The sequence below is a fragment of the Colobus angolensis genome, unplaced genomic scaffold (assembly GCF_000951035.1).
Source record: "Colobus angolensis palliatus isolate OR3802 unplaced genomic scaffold, Cang.pa_1.0 Scaffold181, whole genome shotgun sequence".
In the NCBI taxonomy this organism is placed as follows: Eukaryota; Metazoa; Chordata; class Mammalia; order Primates; family Cercopithecidae; genus Colobus; species Colobus angolensis.
The window spans coordinates 1,754,469-1,770,309 of NW_012114944.1; the positions used below are offsets into that span (position 1 = coordinate 1,754,469).

Here is a 15,841-nt window from a genome sequence, read left to right on the forward strand (position 1 = left end):
TTTTTTTTTTTTTTTTATTGTTAGAGACAGGGTCTCACTCTGTTGCCCAGGCTGGACTGCAGTGGCACGATCACAGTTCACTGCAGCCCCAGCCTCCCAGGCTCAAGCAATCTTCCTACTTCAGTTTCCTAAGTAACAGGGACTACAGGTGCACACCACTACGCCTAGGTAATTAAAAAAAAAAAAATTTTTTTTTTTGAGACAGGGTCTCGCTATGTTGCCCAGGCTTATCTCAAACTCCTGGGCTTGAGCAATGCTCCTGACTCAGCCTCCCAAAGTGCTGGAATTACAAACCATGAGCCACTGTGCCCGGCCTGTTCCCAAAGAAACAAGAAAGATGTTTCTTGTACATCTTTCCAGGGATATTTAACACACAGGAATAGGCGATCAGGTGTCGTGGCTCATGCCTGTAATCCCAGAACTTTGGAAGTGGATTGCTTTGAGTCCAGGAGTTCAAGACCAGTCCAGTCAACATAGTGAAACCCTGTCTCTGCAAAAAATACAAAAAATTAGTTGGGTGTGGTGGCGCATGCCTGTGGTCCCAGCTGCTCAGGAGGCTGGGGTGGGAGGATCACTGGAGCCCAGGAAGTGGAGGTTGCAGTGAGCCAAGTTTGCACTACTGCACTCCAGCCTAGGTAACAGACTGAGACCGTGTCTCAAAAAAAAAAAAAAAAAAAAGGCATATACTTTCTCCTATAAATGGTAACATATGCACTTTGCATCACCCTGTTTTCTCACTGGACAGTACATCTTGGAGATCATTCCACACTGGTACGCACCGGGCTGCCTCACTCTTTTGATTGATGCAGAATATTTCACTGTAGGAATGAAGCATATGTAATAAACAGTCCCCTACAAATGGACCTTTAGGTTGTTTCCCATATTTTACTATTCCAACAATGCCACAATGAAGAGCCTTTGGCAGACAGCATTTTGCACATGTGTGAATACGTCTGTAAGGTAAATTCCTAAAAGCAAAATTTCTGGGTCAAAAAAGATGTGCAGTCTAAATTTTGATAGCTACTGCCAAACGTTTTTTATTGAAGTTGCTTGATTTACACTCCTACCAGCAACGTATGAAAGCACCTGTTTCCCCAATGTATTATTTTTTACATTGGTATCTTGCTGTAATTTTAATATGCAGTTCTTTTTTGAGTCAAGTTGAGCACTTTTCATCTTCTTTTTTTTTTTTTTTAGACAGAGTCTCGCTCTGTCACCCAGGCTGGAGTGTGCAGTGGTGGGATCTCGGTTCACTGCAACCTCCATCTCCTGGACTCGAGCAATTTTCCTGCCTCAGCCTCCTGAGTAGCTGGAATTACAGGCATGTGCCACCATGCCCGCCTAATTTTTGTATTTTCAGTAGAGACAGAGTTTCACCATGTTGGCCAGGCTGGTCTCAAACTCCTGACCTCAAGTGATCTGCCTGCCTCAGCCTCCCAAAGTGTTGGCATTACAGGCATGAGTCACTGTGCCCGGCCATACATTTAAAAGCCATTTCCTTTTCTGTAAACTGTCCACTGGTATCCTTTGCATATTCAGATAAGCTGGGCATCTTTGTCTTAGGAACTATTTGTGCAATAAGGAAATTAACCCCTTGTCTATAAAATGAGTTGCAAATATATGGTATTTTTCCCGGTTTGTTGTCTTATGATTTTTTTTTTTAGATAAACATAAGCCTGTAGCACCTGGTATTTCCAGGCAGTCTCCCATATAAGCCCTAACCAGGCTTAGTTTCGAAGATCAGATGCATTCAGGATGGTACGGTTAATTTTTTAATGGAGAATTAGTTGTATTCTTACGGCTTCTGGGTTTCACACACATAGTATATCAGTTATTTATTGCTGCATAAAGAATTACTCCAAAATTGAACGGCTGAGAGCAACAGCAGTCAGTGCATTATCATCTCTTATGGTTCCGGGGTTGACTGGGCTCTGGGCTCAGCCAGTGATTATCCTAAAGGCTCTTCCATGCGGTTGTAGCTGTAGTCAGATAGGAGTTGGCCTGGAGTCATCGGAAGGCTTCCTCACTCATTCCTCTGGTCATTGACGCTGGCTGTCAGCTGGGCCCCCGGCTGTGCTGTTGGCCTGAACACCTACACCTGACCTCTCTGTGTGTTCTGGACTTCCTCACAGCCTGGAACCTGGGTTCCTACCCTGGGCCAACCCAAGAGACAGAAAAAGTGGGGGTTTCAGTCTCTTAAGGCCTGAGCCTGCGGAAACAGGACCCTGAGCATGTAGAGAAATCAGGGGTCCCATGAGGCCTTGGACAAGCTACTGCTCCCTCTCCCCCGGGGCCCTGATTCCCCAGTGGCACGAGGCGCACACCCCCTGCCACCCCCCCCACACACACACACAAGGACACTGTGTAGGGTCACTGTGACTGTCACTCCCCGAGCACGCGCAGTCACAGCCCAGCCGCAACCGCGCACTCCCGCAGGCGAAGCCACACCCGCCTGCGCACGTCGCGCGGCGTTTCTCCCGCCCACTCCAGCCTGGCCCCGCCCCGGCCCAGGTCCATTCCAGGATCAGATTCCGTCCAGCCAGGTGTGAGTCGGCGGATGAGACCGGTGCTACTCATGAAGGTGTTCGTCACCCGCAGGATACCCCCCGAGGGCAGGGCCGCGCTCGCCCAGGCGGCAGAGTAAGAGCCCCGCGCCCCGTGGGGGAGGGACGGGGCGGTCCCGGGGACCGGAGAGCCGGGCGGGGCGTTTGGGCCTTGTGGCCGGCGGGGCGGGCTTGGAGTTTTGGGGAGGCTCGGAGAAAGTTCTCTGGGGCCCAGTTCTCTCCAGGACTCTTAAGACGACGCTGGGACCTGCAGTTCCGGCTTTGGAGAGGGTAGATTGTCCCTGAGGCAAGGTCCAGGCTAATTCTCCACGCTCCCACAGGGCACGTGGGGTCAGGAACGTGGCGGTCACTGACCTGGCCCCTTGGACATTTGGCAGGGGCCTTTGATGACTCTTCTTCTTTATATTTACTTTATTTATTTATTTTTTTTGAGACGGCCTCACTCTGCTGCACGGGCTGGAGTGCAATGAATGGCTCGATCGATCGTGGCTCACTGCAGCCTCGATTTCTTGGGCCCTATCAGTTCTCCCACCTGAGCCTCCCGTGTAGCTGAGACTACAGGTGCAAACAGTCACCACCGGTTAATTTTCTGATTTTTTGTAGAGATGGGGGTCTCACTTTGTTGCTCCCGCTGGTCTCAAATTCCTGGGCTCAAGCGATCCTCTTGCCTCAGCTTCCCAAAGTGTTGGAATTATAGGTGTGAGTCACCATGACCGGCCTGAGGACTCTTTTAATTAATTTATTTATTTTTAAGACAGGGTCTCACTCTCATCCAGGCTAGAGTGCAGTGGCGCAATTATACCTCACGGCAGCCTCAACCTGCTGGACTCAAGCGATACTTCCACCTCAGCCTTCCAAGTAGCTGGGACTACTACAGGCATGCATCACCATGCCTGGCTAATTTTTTATTTTCTGCAGAGACGAGGGTCTCACTGTGTTGCCCAGGCTGGTTTTCAACTCCTGTATGAAGGGATCCTCCCACCTCAGCCTTCCAAAGTTCTGGGATTACAGGCATGAATCACTGCACCTGGCCCACCCTTGCTAAATGGAACCCTTTTTGTGGGCCAGCCTTACCAGGTGCTTCATATACATAAACTTTTAATCCTGGCAGCACTGTGAAGTCAGTATTATAATTCCCATTGCACAGATTAAAAACTGGAGGCTACACTTAGGGTTAAGTTCCTTCCCAAAGCCACGCAGCTCCCAGGTGGAGGAACTCCTGGGAGTTCTGCATCTGACTGCTGTCTGATCACTGCATTTGATCAGATTTGCGTTTCCAGTGTTAGATAGGAATAGGATGCAACCCAGCCTCAGCAGCCAGTTCTAGGGGCAGATGAGATTTTCACATTTTTTTCACTGCAACAAAACCTTTGCCAAGGACCCACTTTGTAGAGCAGGAGAAGGCAGAAGGCAGCAGCCGCGCTCATGGCAACAGTAGTTCACACTGTATCCTGCTCATGGGGAGGTGGATGAAGTGGTCAGTGCCCCGGGCTCGGTCAGGAGGTGTGAGTAGCTATCCTGTGTCCTGCCACATAGAGGCTCCACACGTGCTGGCTGTACTGAATTCCATGGCAAGGGCCAGGAGGCATGGTGCACCACTGGGACAAATATCCGGTTCCCGTGAGCTGCCGTGGAAGCGTTGGGTGGCCTTGACCTTATCTGTCCTGGCCCAGTCCAACTATGAGAGTTTTCTATTTCATGGACTCCACGGACAGGAAGAGATGCAACAGGCCATTGAATCCAGGTGCCCGACCTGAGGCACACCCTGCCCCTCACGGGCCTTCCCTGCAGTTGGCTGCCCGCTTGGCCGCCCAGCCCTTGTGAGTGTGGGAAAGCTCTTCTCTGCTGACCTGAGAGCTGTCCCCATGCCTTCCCCCTTGCAGCTTAGGCTCTGCTCGGGGGCCCCTCAGCCCTTCAGCTGTCACCTGCTCTCCCGGGACAGTTCTGAGGCCACCCCTGCCTGACCCTGCCTCCCCTCAGGCAGCCCCGGGCAGCCTGAGGCCAGGGCCATCAGAGGCCAGGGTTCCCAGCTGGGAGGGGCGGACAGGTGTGCGGCTCCTGCTTCTCCTGAGGGCCTCCCTTTCCCCGCAGCTGTGAGGTGGAGCAGTGGGACTCGGATGAGCCCATCCCCGTCAAGGAGCTGGAGCGAGGTGTGGCGGGGGCCCACGGCCTGCTCTGCCTCCTCTCCGACTGTGTGGACAAGAGGATCCTGGATGCTGCAGGTGCGCACTGGGTGGGCAGGGGACTCGAGGGTGGCTTGGCCCTGTGGGCCCCTCAGCCTGCGCCGCTGGCTCCTGGGCTGCTCTGCAGTGCTGTCTGGGTTCTGAGGGCGTTTCCTGCGATACCAGGCCTAAGCGGGCAGATAGCTTGCTCTGGCACAGGCATTGCCCCTCCCTCCTGCTGTGAACCCCTTCGCAGGGGGCCCTGGGAAGGCAAAGACCGTGGTGTGGAGACTGTGGGTGTGGGGAAGAGCATCCAAAGCCCTGGGTTCTCCAGCCACAACCTTGCTCTGTGACCTCCGGCAAGACCCTGCCCATTCTGGGCCTGTGTGTAGTATGAGGGAGGACCTAGCTCAGTGCCAAGCTGCAGCAGGATGTCTTTCCGCAGCCGCCGCCATGGGTCTCAGCCCGTGGAAGGATCAGCCTCCCGCTGTGAGGCTGTTGTGACAGTTTTGAGAAAAGGTTCAGACTCAGGCTGCCAGATGGGAAGGGACGCTTGTGAGTCAGTGCTGAGCCACCCCATGCCCTGGCCTTGGCCTGGAAGCTTTCTGGTGTCCTGCTTGCAGGAGAGGGTAGAGAGGGTCGCGTCCCAGCCACCTTCTTGGCACTCTCAGAGGTGTCCATGGGGGAGGCCCCAGCATGGCTGAAGGAGACCCGAGGCCTCACTGGGTGGACAGCCCAGTGGGTAAGAGTGGGGCCTTGGTGGCAGAGGCCCTGAGGTGAACCCAGCTCTGCCTGTGACTGAGCGAGGCCACTTCACCTGCCTGAGATGCAGTGTCTGAGGCTGTCAAGGGGGATTATTCAGAGTTTTAAGTGAAGAACAGAGATGTCAGCCTCTTATTCTAAGAAAACAATAATAAGCGGTGTCCCCATGATAGTCCCCAGTGCTGTGGCTTTGAGTTCCTCGAGGAAAGATACTAACAAAGCACTTTCTGCACAACAGGGGCCAATCTCAAAGTCATCAGCACCCTGTCCGTGGGCGTCGACCACTTGGCTTTGGATGAAATCAAGAAGCGGTAACTGCAGCTTGGGATCTGGAGGGGGCCTAGCGAGAGGGGTGGGTATGAGAGAAAGAAAGACGAGCTGTTGATTTGTTTTTATTTCATATCCCTTGGCCATTCAGGGAGAATGTGAGGTGGCTGATGATAGAATCTGTCCACATGTGCACAGGTCAGTTACAATGAACCCCAGCGGTCAGAAACAGTGGGTAACTTCTGTGTAGGTGGCACCCTTTCACATTCATTATCTTTTTTGATCCCCACAACAATACCTTGAAGTAGCAAAGGCAGGTATTATTCTTTTTCTTTCAGATGAGGAAATTCAGAAAGGTTAAGTTACTTGTTCAGTCCTTGAACCCTAATCTTCCATCTTCATATCCTTCCAAAGCGGGAGATAATCTAAATAGGAATGAGGACTGACTGTTTTTGAGTGCTCATTTATAGTTCTGAGCTTCCTGGCAGGCAGATCAAAGAGGAAACAAAGTAACTCCATGGAAATGTCCCAGCAGTAGACATCAGTAAAGGTGGTTGAGGCTGATGTTACCACCACATGTTTGATTCGTAGTGGGATCCGAGTTGGCTATACCCCAGATGTCCTGACAGATACCACCGCCGAACTTGCAGTCTCCCTGCTACTTACCACTTGCCGCCGGTTGCCGGAGGCCATCGAAGAAGTGAAGAAGTAAGTGAACATAGGCCAGGCGTGGTGGCTCACGCCTGTAATTCTAACACTTTGGGAGGCTGAGGTGGGCGGATCATGAGGTTAGGAGTTCGAGACCAGTCTGGCCAACACAGTGAAACCCCATCTCTAGTAAAAATACAAAAAAAATTAGCCAGGTGTGGTCGTGGGCCCCTGTAATCCCAGCTACTTGGGAGGCTGAGGCAGGAGAATCATATGAACCCAGGAGACAGAGGTTGCAGTGAGCTGAGATCACGCCATTGCACTCCAGCCTGGGTGACGGTATGAGACTCCGTCTCAAAAAAAATAAAATAAAATAAAATAAGTGAACACCTGGCAGGAACATTGGCTCTGCTCAGCACTGGATCCTGATCACTGGTGCCAGTCTGGCCCACACATAGTCCCTGACCCCAAGTGTGCCCCACTGAGTGAGGACTCAGCTAAAAGAATTAAAGCACGAGGCAGAGTTGCAATAAAGGCAGGAAGGGAAGTGGTGAGAGGAGAGGATGAGGGAGGAGAAACAAGTTCTGCTGGTGGGTGAGGGCTGGCCGGGAGAGTGTGGATCAGGGAGCGCTTCACAGAATAAGTAGCAGGTGGGCGTCTGCTTGAGTCCTGAAAGCTGCGGGTCCACGGTCCCTTAGATGCCAAAAATCTAAAAAGGTCGGACAGCTGAAAGTTCTTTCATACTAACAGGAGACTATTTAAGGCTTTTATTTCTCCCACTTAATGTGACTTTCCTAAGTTTTGCTGCAGGTGTAACACTGTTTAAAACAGGTGCTGCCCAGACACTGCAGAGGGTGATGTGTGGAATCTACCACCTGCGCCATGCTGCCATTTTAAAGGCCAAACAATTTTAAAATCTAGCCTGAAGGTTTCAGATCAGGGATTTCGGCCTGTATATCAAGAGTTAGAGTTGGCCGGGTATGGTGGCTCACACCTATAATCCCAGCACTTTGGGAGGCCGAGGCAGGCAGATTGCTTGAGCCTCAAGAGTTAAAGAACAGCCTGGGCAACATGGCAAAACCCTGTCTCTACAAAAAATATAAAAATTAAGCAGGTGTGGTGTTACACATTGTAGTCCCAACTACTTGGGAGGCTGAGGAGGGAGGATTGCTTGAACCCGGGAGGCAGAGTCTGCAGTGAACTGGGATCATATCACTGTACTCCAACCTGGGCGACACAGCAAGACCCTTTCTCAAAAAAACAGAAGTTGGGGGAAGCATTCCATGTGCAGTCATGGTGGGAGGTGTGCAAACGCAGGCTGTCACAGTGTGTGACCAGCAGCGTGGGCCCCGGCACGGGGCGTGGAGCAGAGTAGACGGTGCTGAGTCCTGCTCACTGTCCTGTCTGGGGAGTCAGCATGTATGTCTACTGGAGGTGGCTCAGGGCAGGCTCCGTCTCTTGCCCAGGGCGGCAGTGTGGGCCCTGTGGCTGTACTCTTTGTTGCTGCTCTAAAGTGCCAAGAGAACTTGTTTTGGAATCGTAAATCCTGAGTTTGCAGCCTCTTGCTCTCAGCTCTCCCCGGTTGTGACCTCAGGCAGGTCACCCTTTCTGCTTTGTTTTCCCATCTGCAAAATAGGATGAGAGCCAGTAAGGCCCCTTCCTGCCCTCAAGTTCTGTGTCCCTAGTGGCTTTAAAGGAGGAGTCGTTGGTTTAAAGGAGCGCTCGTCTGCAGCGCTAAGGGGGCAGTGCCTCATCCCACTCTCAGTCCCTGACCTGGAGGATGGGTTTGTACCTTGGACCACAGTCAGAGGTGCTGGGTTCTCAGTGGCCCCGCATCTTGGCCCAAGGCTGGGCCTCTCACCTGCCACTCTGTCTCCCCTAGCGGTGGCTGGACCTCGTGGAAGCCCCTCTGGCTGTGTGGCTATGGACTCACGCAGAGCACTGTCGGCATCGTCGGGCTGGGGCGCATAGGTGAGGCCCCCACCTGCCCACTTGCCCGCCCCGGCTCTCACAGCTTTGGTTTGCATCCCTGGTACCACGTGTCTGAAGGCTGAGAAGACCCACATGCTGTCAGGGCACTTTGCCTGCAGTAGAGGTATCTCTAGTGAGGGTTACAGTTTTGTAAAACACAGGCAAATACATACCTAAACCAAAGCAGGAGTTCCTTAAGAACTCACTAGGTGATAAAAGCAAGTTGCCTGAGGGTCAGGGGGCTTCACGATTCCAGCTCAGATAAAGAACAGATGAAGACTACAAATGCTGTGTTGGAGCCCTTAGGAGTGGCTACTGGTTACTGTGAGAGAGCCCATTCCCCCGACACCTACTCCAGCTTTAGTTCTGGAAGGTTTGTGACTCACAAAGCCCTAACTCGGGCCAGAGGGCTCAGTGGGCAGAGTTATCTGCAGTTCTGCAGATGAGGCAGAGCCACTTTTGTTCCAGTGGCTGTTATTTGGAGAAGCCTGGCAGAAGGGCTTGGGCCTAGCCAAGCAGCTATCTATTGGGGTTCTCTGTCATCCTGCCTGGTGCAGGGGTGCGGGTGAGGGTGGAGAGTGTGGAGAAACTGTCTAACCAACGAACAGCCCTGCCTCTCACTAGAGAGTTTCTTGGAGGAACCCAGCAGCTTTGGGGCACGTTCTGAGCCTGAAAATCCAACTGCACAAATCCGCCTCAGCAGCAGCGTACATGAAAAGTGTAGGTCTGGGGTGAGCTGGCAGTTTGGCAGTGCCACCAAAAGTCAAATGGAGTCTGAGACTGCATTCACAGAAGCAGAGGGTCCAGGATGAAGGAGGGGACTGCTTGACCAGGCGTCTCCTTTGTGAAAACTCTCTCTAGTTCTCGGAGGTTAGGAAATACCTGAGTATTTCCAACCAGATGGCTTGGACCATGTGAGGACAGCATCAGCCAGTGACAGCCTCAGGGGAGCTGAGGTGCTGTCTCCAGATCCCTGGGGCAGTGCGGGCTAGCTGGGGGCTGGTTATGGCGGGGCTGGGAACGAGACATGGACTTTCCTTGCTCTAGGCCAGGCCATTGCTCGGCGTCTGAAACCATTTGGCGTCCAGAGATTTCTATACACAGGGCGCCAGCCCAGGCCTGAGGAAGCAGCGGAATTCCAGGCAGAGTTTGGTAAGTGAAGCTTGATTTCCACAGGAGCCTATCTGTGTCCAGTTGAGAGGCAGTATTTTCTCTCAGTGGTGGCATTTTCAGGCAGAGGGCAGGAGCTCCAGTCATGTCTAGGGGCTGCTGTGTCTGGTAGATGTTTAATCTACCTGCCCCTGGACACAGGCCCACTCAAGGGGCACAGGGATTTACCCAGGTCCTCTCCGTGCCAGCAGAGCAGTCCAGGGCTCCCGTCTTTCAGCGTCCTGTGTTGCCGTCCCCGTTGTGGGCGGAGCAGCGGGGATGGTGATGGGTGTGAGGAAGGGCTGGGCACTTGCACTCGCTTTTCCTTCAACTGGCAAACACTACCCTAGCCTCGGTGCGCTTTAGTCCAGGCGGATCCAGCTCCTGGCAGGCCCACAGCCTGGTGAGCAGAAGGCAGGCTGGATCTCAACCTTTCCCCACGCCCCTGGACACTTTGGGCCCTGAAGGTGATTAAAGCCAGAGTGGTCCAGATCCCATTGTGTGTGATTTGACTTTGTGCACTCATGAGAGTTGTCCAGGTAGAGACTCGGCCTTCAGGAAGCATCTTGGGAGTTTCTGTTATGGGAGTCGGGAGCAAAGGACTGGTTTCCCACCATCTGGTTGTCCCTAGCCTGGGACTCAGTGCCTGATGGACTCCTGCCCTCCCTCAGTGTCTACCCCTGAGCTGGCTGCCCAGTCTGATTTCATCGTGGTGGCCTGCTCCTTAACGCCTGCAACCAAGGGACTCTGCAACAAGGACTTCTTCCAGAAGATGAAGGAAACAGCTGTGTTCGTCAACATCAGCAGGTATCCTAGGACCACCTTACCCAGCAAGCCTGGAGAGGAGCCGTCCCCACTGCTGCCATCTGGAGATTTTCTTCCCCGTGGGTTGTTGATGAGACCCCAGGCTGAGCTTGCTGGTTTCCATAAACCAAACAACTCAGAAATTCGTGGGAATACACGAGAGCTCTGCACAGGGAAGAAGAGCCGTTGGAGTGGGCTCTTCTCAGCAGTGGCCTCTGCCTGGCAGGGCCTGGCACACAGCAGGGTGGCTTCAGGGAGTGTTCCCAGGGAGCCTGGGCTGGCCCATTGTCCTCAACCACAAAGGGCTGGACTTCAGGATCTGAAGGGCCCTCTGGAGGCCACCTCCCACACTGCTGAGCCTGGCTTTGGCTGCCTGTGGTTCAGTGATATTTTGAATCTTACCCTCCTGGGCAGACAGACCCTAAAACTCACATGGTTGTAGTTCCTCACACTGTCCCTAGGGCTGCCTTCAGGCCACTGAGCACGTATGGGGGTCAGACCTGCCTTCTCTGCCACTCCAAGCCCTTCCTAGCTGGTCCCCCTTGAACCTATTTACCTAAGTTTAGGGGAAGGGGGATTGGGTGAGGTCACCCTGAGGACTTACGCACCCCAAAGGTACCTGTAATTACCAATGTTTAGCTACAAAACAGGTGACCTGGGAATGGAAGAGTGAAACATGCAGGACCACAGGACTTGCACTGCTGGCTGGCAGCAGTCATAGCTGCCGTGTACCGGGTGCCTGCGTGTACCCAGGACAGCCCAGGACCCTGTATTACTTAGTGCACAATATATAGTCTCTAGAAGATCAGTTCTTGACTTCAGTGGCCGCTGCCTTTGGATGTGGTTAGGGATGTGCTCATTCCTCTGCTCTGGTTTAGGCAGGTGCCTGATAGCACACTGTGGTGCTTCTCAGTGGGGGTCTGGGGGCCAGCCAGATCAGAAACACTTGGATGGGGCCTAACACAGATGCGCTTCTGGGCCCTGTTCATGTAGTAGAGCATGTAAGAAAGCTTTAATCCTCCCAGCATGCCTGGGAGTTAGGTGGTATTCTCCTTATATCACAGAGCAGATAATTTGAGACACAGACAATTCGAGGCACAGAGAATTTGAGAAACTTGCCCAAGGTCACACAGCTAGGAGGAGGCAGGGCTGGAGTTCTCTGAGTATGTAAGACTTACAGACATACTGTAAGTATACCTACTAAGACTTAGTGCTTTAAAAGTCAGTGCCAAGTGCCAGGTGAGTGGAAAAATTCATTCTGTGTAGGTGGTTCTGCCTCAAAGGTGGCCTGGGCGGAGGGATCTTCATGGTACCCATGTCACCACTGTCATTCCCAGGGGCGACGTTGTAAACCAGGACGACCTGTACCAGGCCTTGGCCAGTGGTCAGATTGCAGCTGCTGGACTAGACGTGACGACCCCAGAACCACTGCCTACAAACCACCCTCTCCTGACCCTGAAGAACTGTGGTAAGAACCGCATTTTCTGATGCAAACTCCCTGCTGCCCTGCAGGACCAGTGTTTTCGAGGGGTCCTGAGGGGCCGGGTGTGGAGCTAGTGTGAGTAAGTGCTGAACCCAGAGGGACACACCAGGGACTGTAAATGTTTACGCTGTTAGTGACATGAGTGTATAACAGGAGCAGTCCTCTTGAGCATGTTCTGCTGGGTCTCTGTCCCTAAAGGAACAGAGTGTAGGTGTGAGAGGATTTGTTTTAGGAAAAAAAAAAAAAAAAAAGTTGGCCGGGTGTGGTGGCTCATGCCTGTAATCGCAGCACTTTGGGAGGCTGAGGTGGGCGGATCATGAGGTCAGGAGTTCGAGACCAGCCTGGCCAATATGGTGAAACCCCATCTCTACTAAAAATACAAAAATTAGCCGGGTATGGTGGTGTGCGCCTGGAGTCCCAGCTGTTTGGGAGGCTGAGGCAGAAGAATCGCTTGAACCTGGGAGGCGGAGGTTGCAGTGAGCCGAGATTGTGCCACTGCACTCCAGCCTGGGTGACAGAGTGAGACTCCATTTCAAAAACAACAACAAAGTGGGCTGACTACATGTCTACATGTGTTACACCACAGTGACTCATGCAAAACCTGTTACTCTAAATTGCTATTACCAGTTTAGGTGTGAAAAATTAAAAGTGTAATGACAATGCCAATATTTATAACTCGGCCAGTTTTTCAAGCTGTTGTTTCACAACAAAGCCCCCTTCTCTCTTCTGCTTTGTGGGGCCGGGGCCAGGCCTCTGCACACCCCATTTCTGCTGTGCCAGCCGCACTGGCAGGCCCTCACAGTGTGGGTGTGGGAGGGCCTGCTTCCTCCTGCCCTCCCTTCCTGTCTTTGGGGGAGTGGCAGCAGCACTTCTTAACCTCACAGTACCAGTTTGCTCCCCATGGTGGCTGGGGAATCCAGTTTGCAGTTTTTCCAACACTTGGTGAACCAGCTGTACTGAGCCCCACTCAGAGATAAAAGCAACAGCCAGTCAGTGCCCCTGCCACAGAAGTCTGAGTTGCAGCACCAGAAGTGCCTCCGGCAGTTGCTACCTCTGTGCTACCATAGTGCAATGGTTCTCATACTTTTGTTTTTTGTTTTTGTTTTTTTGAGACAAGAGTCTCGCTCTGTTGCCCAGGCTGGAGTGCAGTGTTGCAATCTGAACTCACTGCAACCCCGACCTCCTGGGCTCAAGCAATTCTCCTACCTCAGCTTCCCAAGTAGCTGGGATTACAGGCGTGCACCACCAGGCCCAGCCAATTTTTGTATTTTTAGTAGAGATGGGGTTTGTCCATGTTTTGGCCAGGCTGGTCTCAAACTCCTGACCTCAGCTGATTCACCTGCCTTGGCCTCCCAAAGTGCTGAGATCATAGGCATGAGCGCCCGGCAGCTCCCGGCCAAATCTCATACTTTTGTGTTTGTCAGAATCACCTGGAGGAGTGACTGATCAAACACAGGTTGCTAGCCCCATCCCGAGGGTTTCTATTTCAGCAGGTCTGGGGTGGGGTCTGAGAGTATGTGCTCCTCACTGCTCGCAGATACCACTCAGGCTGCTGGTCCTGGGACCACACTTTGTGGTTTGGATTTTTGTCACCTGCTCAGTTAGTGAGTTAACAACTTTATGCGTAATAATTCTTTATATTAAGATCTGCTCAGGTAGCTGGTGGAGTTGATGCCTCCAGACTAACAGAGTGATCAGGGCCTTAGGTTGTCTGGGCCAGTCTCTGTCTTTAATTTGCATTCTGGAATGGACACCTAAACAAAAGGTCTTTAGCTGCTTTCCCCAGTGAATGCTCCCATTATCACAGCCCTTGGAAACTCTCCCGTCCCTCCCCCCACCCCAGCCTGCAAGGAGCACTGGGTGTGATGTCAGGGCTGTCACCCACAGCCAGGAAAACTGCCCTCCCACCCCTACCCCAGGTCCTGGAATTCAGCTCAGGGCTCCCGGACTGCTTCAAAAGACAGTTCTTGGTCTGAGGAGAGGGCGGTCAGGGCATGAAGCTGCAGTCGCCACCGCTGTTTGTGCAAAATCTAAGCACTGGGCTGCAGCCATGTCCTACTGCCGGCAGGAAGGGAAGGATCCAATCATATTTGTGATGAAAAAAGACCATGCAGCTGCAAGCAACGCAGCTGATGACCCCAGTGACCCCTGTGAGGGGAGCATGGATTGAAGCTGCTAAATGGAGACAGTAGCTGGAACTGCCTGTGCCTTGGAGGAATGGCCAGCGGCCCCTGTGGGAAACAATTCAAACTGGACTTTTCCTGCTCCCACTATAGTATGGAAAATGTCAAGGGGTCAGGCTGTGTAGACCAGTTGTGGGGCCATGCAGGAATGCATGGAGAAATACCCAGATCTTTGTCCCCAAGAAGGTGAGGAAGAGGTAGAGGAAAAGCCTGCAGACATGTAGAAGCAGCAACTCCCACTGAGGCCACTGCAACCAAAGAGGAGGGGTCAAGTTAATGAAGGCCATGGAGTTAATGAAGGCCATGGAGTTAATGAAGGCCATAGGACTCCAGTCCTTCCACCCCCTCAGAGTGACACGGACCTTTCGCAAAATGCCATTTAGTCACCCTCCAACAAAGTGTCTTTCCCTCTTGTCCTGTAAACTATAATGTACAAAATAACGTATTTTGATGATCAGGGGTCCTGGCCTCTTGACATATACACTGAAAAAAATGGGGGTTGTTTATATGTGTCCTGTGTATTGTCCTGTCGGCAAATGTAGCCACCACTTTTGAATTCTCCTAGATGGCCCTTAATTTTGCCACTTTGAAATAATGTGCTACTCAATCTCAGCAACCAAAAACCATTATCCGGGAATGTTTCTTGTGAGTGAGCAGATTTATTGTGATTCATTATATGTCTAAAATGTTGGGGTGGGGCTGGTTAGGGTGGCTCATGCCTGTAATCCCAGCACTTTAGGAGGCCAAGGCAGGAGGATCACTTGAGACCAAGAGTTCGCATCTAGCCTGGGCAACGTAGTGAGACCCCCATCCCTATAAAAAATTTAAAAATAGCCATGTGTGGTGGTATGCACCTCTAGTTCTAGCTGCTCAGGAGGCTGAGGTGGGAGGATCGCTTTAGCCTAGGAGGTTGAGGCTGTAGTAAGCTGATTGTGCCATGGCACTCCAGCCTGGGCAACAAAGCAAGACTCTCTCAAAAATTCTTCTCTACTAGAAGAGGCCAAATGGTCAGATGCATATTTCTCCAAACCCATCCTGACCTTGAGTATGTATAGGGTTACTGTACTTCATTCCTGACATATTTTGGTTTCCATGTTGGCACTGAGCTCCCGGTTTTCTATTTGGATGGTGAAAATTTGGACCCCGTCATTCACAGTCCCTTCCTAAGTGTAGGGAAAGGCTGGTTTCTGCTATTCCTTGCTATTCTGAAAGCTGTGGTTTGGGGTCCGTGTTCATGCTGGCTCTCAGTTTGATCAGATGCAATGTTCTTGAGAGGTGGGGATCTAATTACCAGAGAGGAGAGGAAACTAAGTACTCAATTATGGCTGGGCGCGGTGGCTCACACCTGTAATCCCAGCCCTTTGGGAGGCCGAGACAGGAGAATCACTGGAGGCCAGGAGTTCAAGACTAGCCTGGGCAACAAAGACCCCATTACAAAAATGATGAATGTAAAGAAGAAAATGTACTCAATTAAAAGGAAACATGATTTCTACCTGGAAAAAACCCAAAAGCAGTTTTGTGGGGTTTATTTGGTAAAGATGATGTCTCGCTGTGTGGCCCAGGCTGGCCTCAAACTCTTGGGCTCAAGTAATCCTTGCACCTCAGCCTCTGGAGTAGCTGGGACTACAGGGATATGCCACTGCACCCGGCTGACAGTTCTCTGGAGGCAAGTAACTTCACTTGCCCTGGGGTGGGATCGGAGATAACTGTGCTGTTCAGCATTTCATTTTGGAGTTATTTCTGTAGATCAGAAACCTTGTGGTCACGTGGCATCATTTTCAGGTGCACATGGTACAGGTGCATAAACTGGCACCCAGGTTCACCTGTTTTTGTTTTTGAGACAGAGTC

At 52.0% G+C, this 15,841-nt stretch overlaps 1 protein-coding gene across 1 annotated transcript; it reads left to right on the forward strand.

Annotated features, from left to right (window-relative positions):
* Window positions 1-2,477: 2,477 nt before the first annotated feature.
* Window positions 2,478-14,860, forward strand: GRHPR (glyoxylate reductase/hydroxypyruvate reductase). Its single transcript, XM_011939442.1, is given in 13 exon segments — window positions 2,478-2,640; window positions 4,656-4,786; window positions 5,727-5,799; window positions 6,347-6,463; window positions 8,286-8,374; window positions 9,422-9,526; window positions 10,195-10,330; window positions 11,665-11,795; window positions 13,730-13,965; window positions 13,968-14,126; window positions 14,128-14,209; window positions 14,212-14,275; window positions 14,312-14,860. Coding segments are annotated over 12 exon segments (1,401 nt in total). The 5' UTR covers window positions 2,478-2,557; the 3' UTR covers window positions 14,271-14,275; window positions 14,312-14,860.
* Window positions 14,861-15,841: the final 981 nt, after the last annotated feature.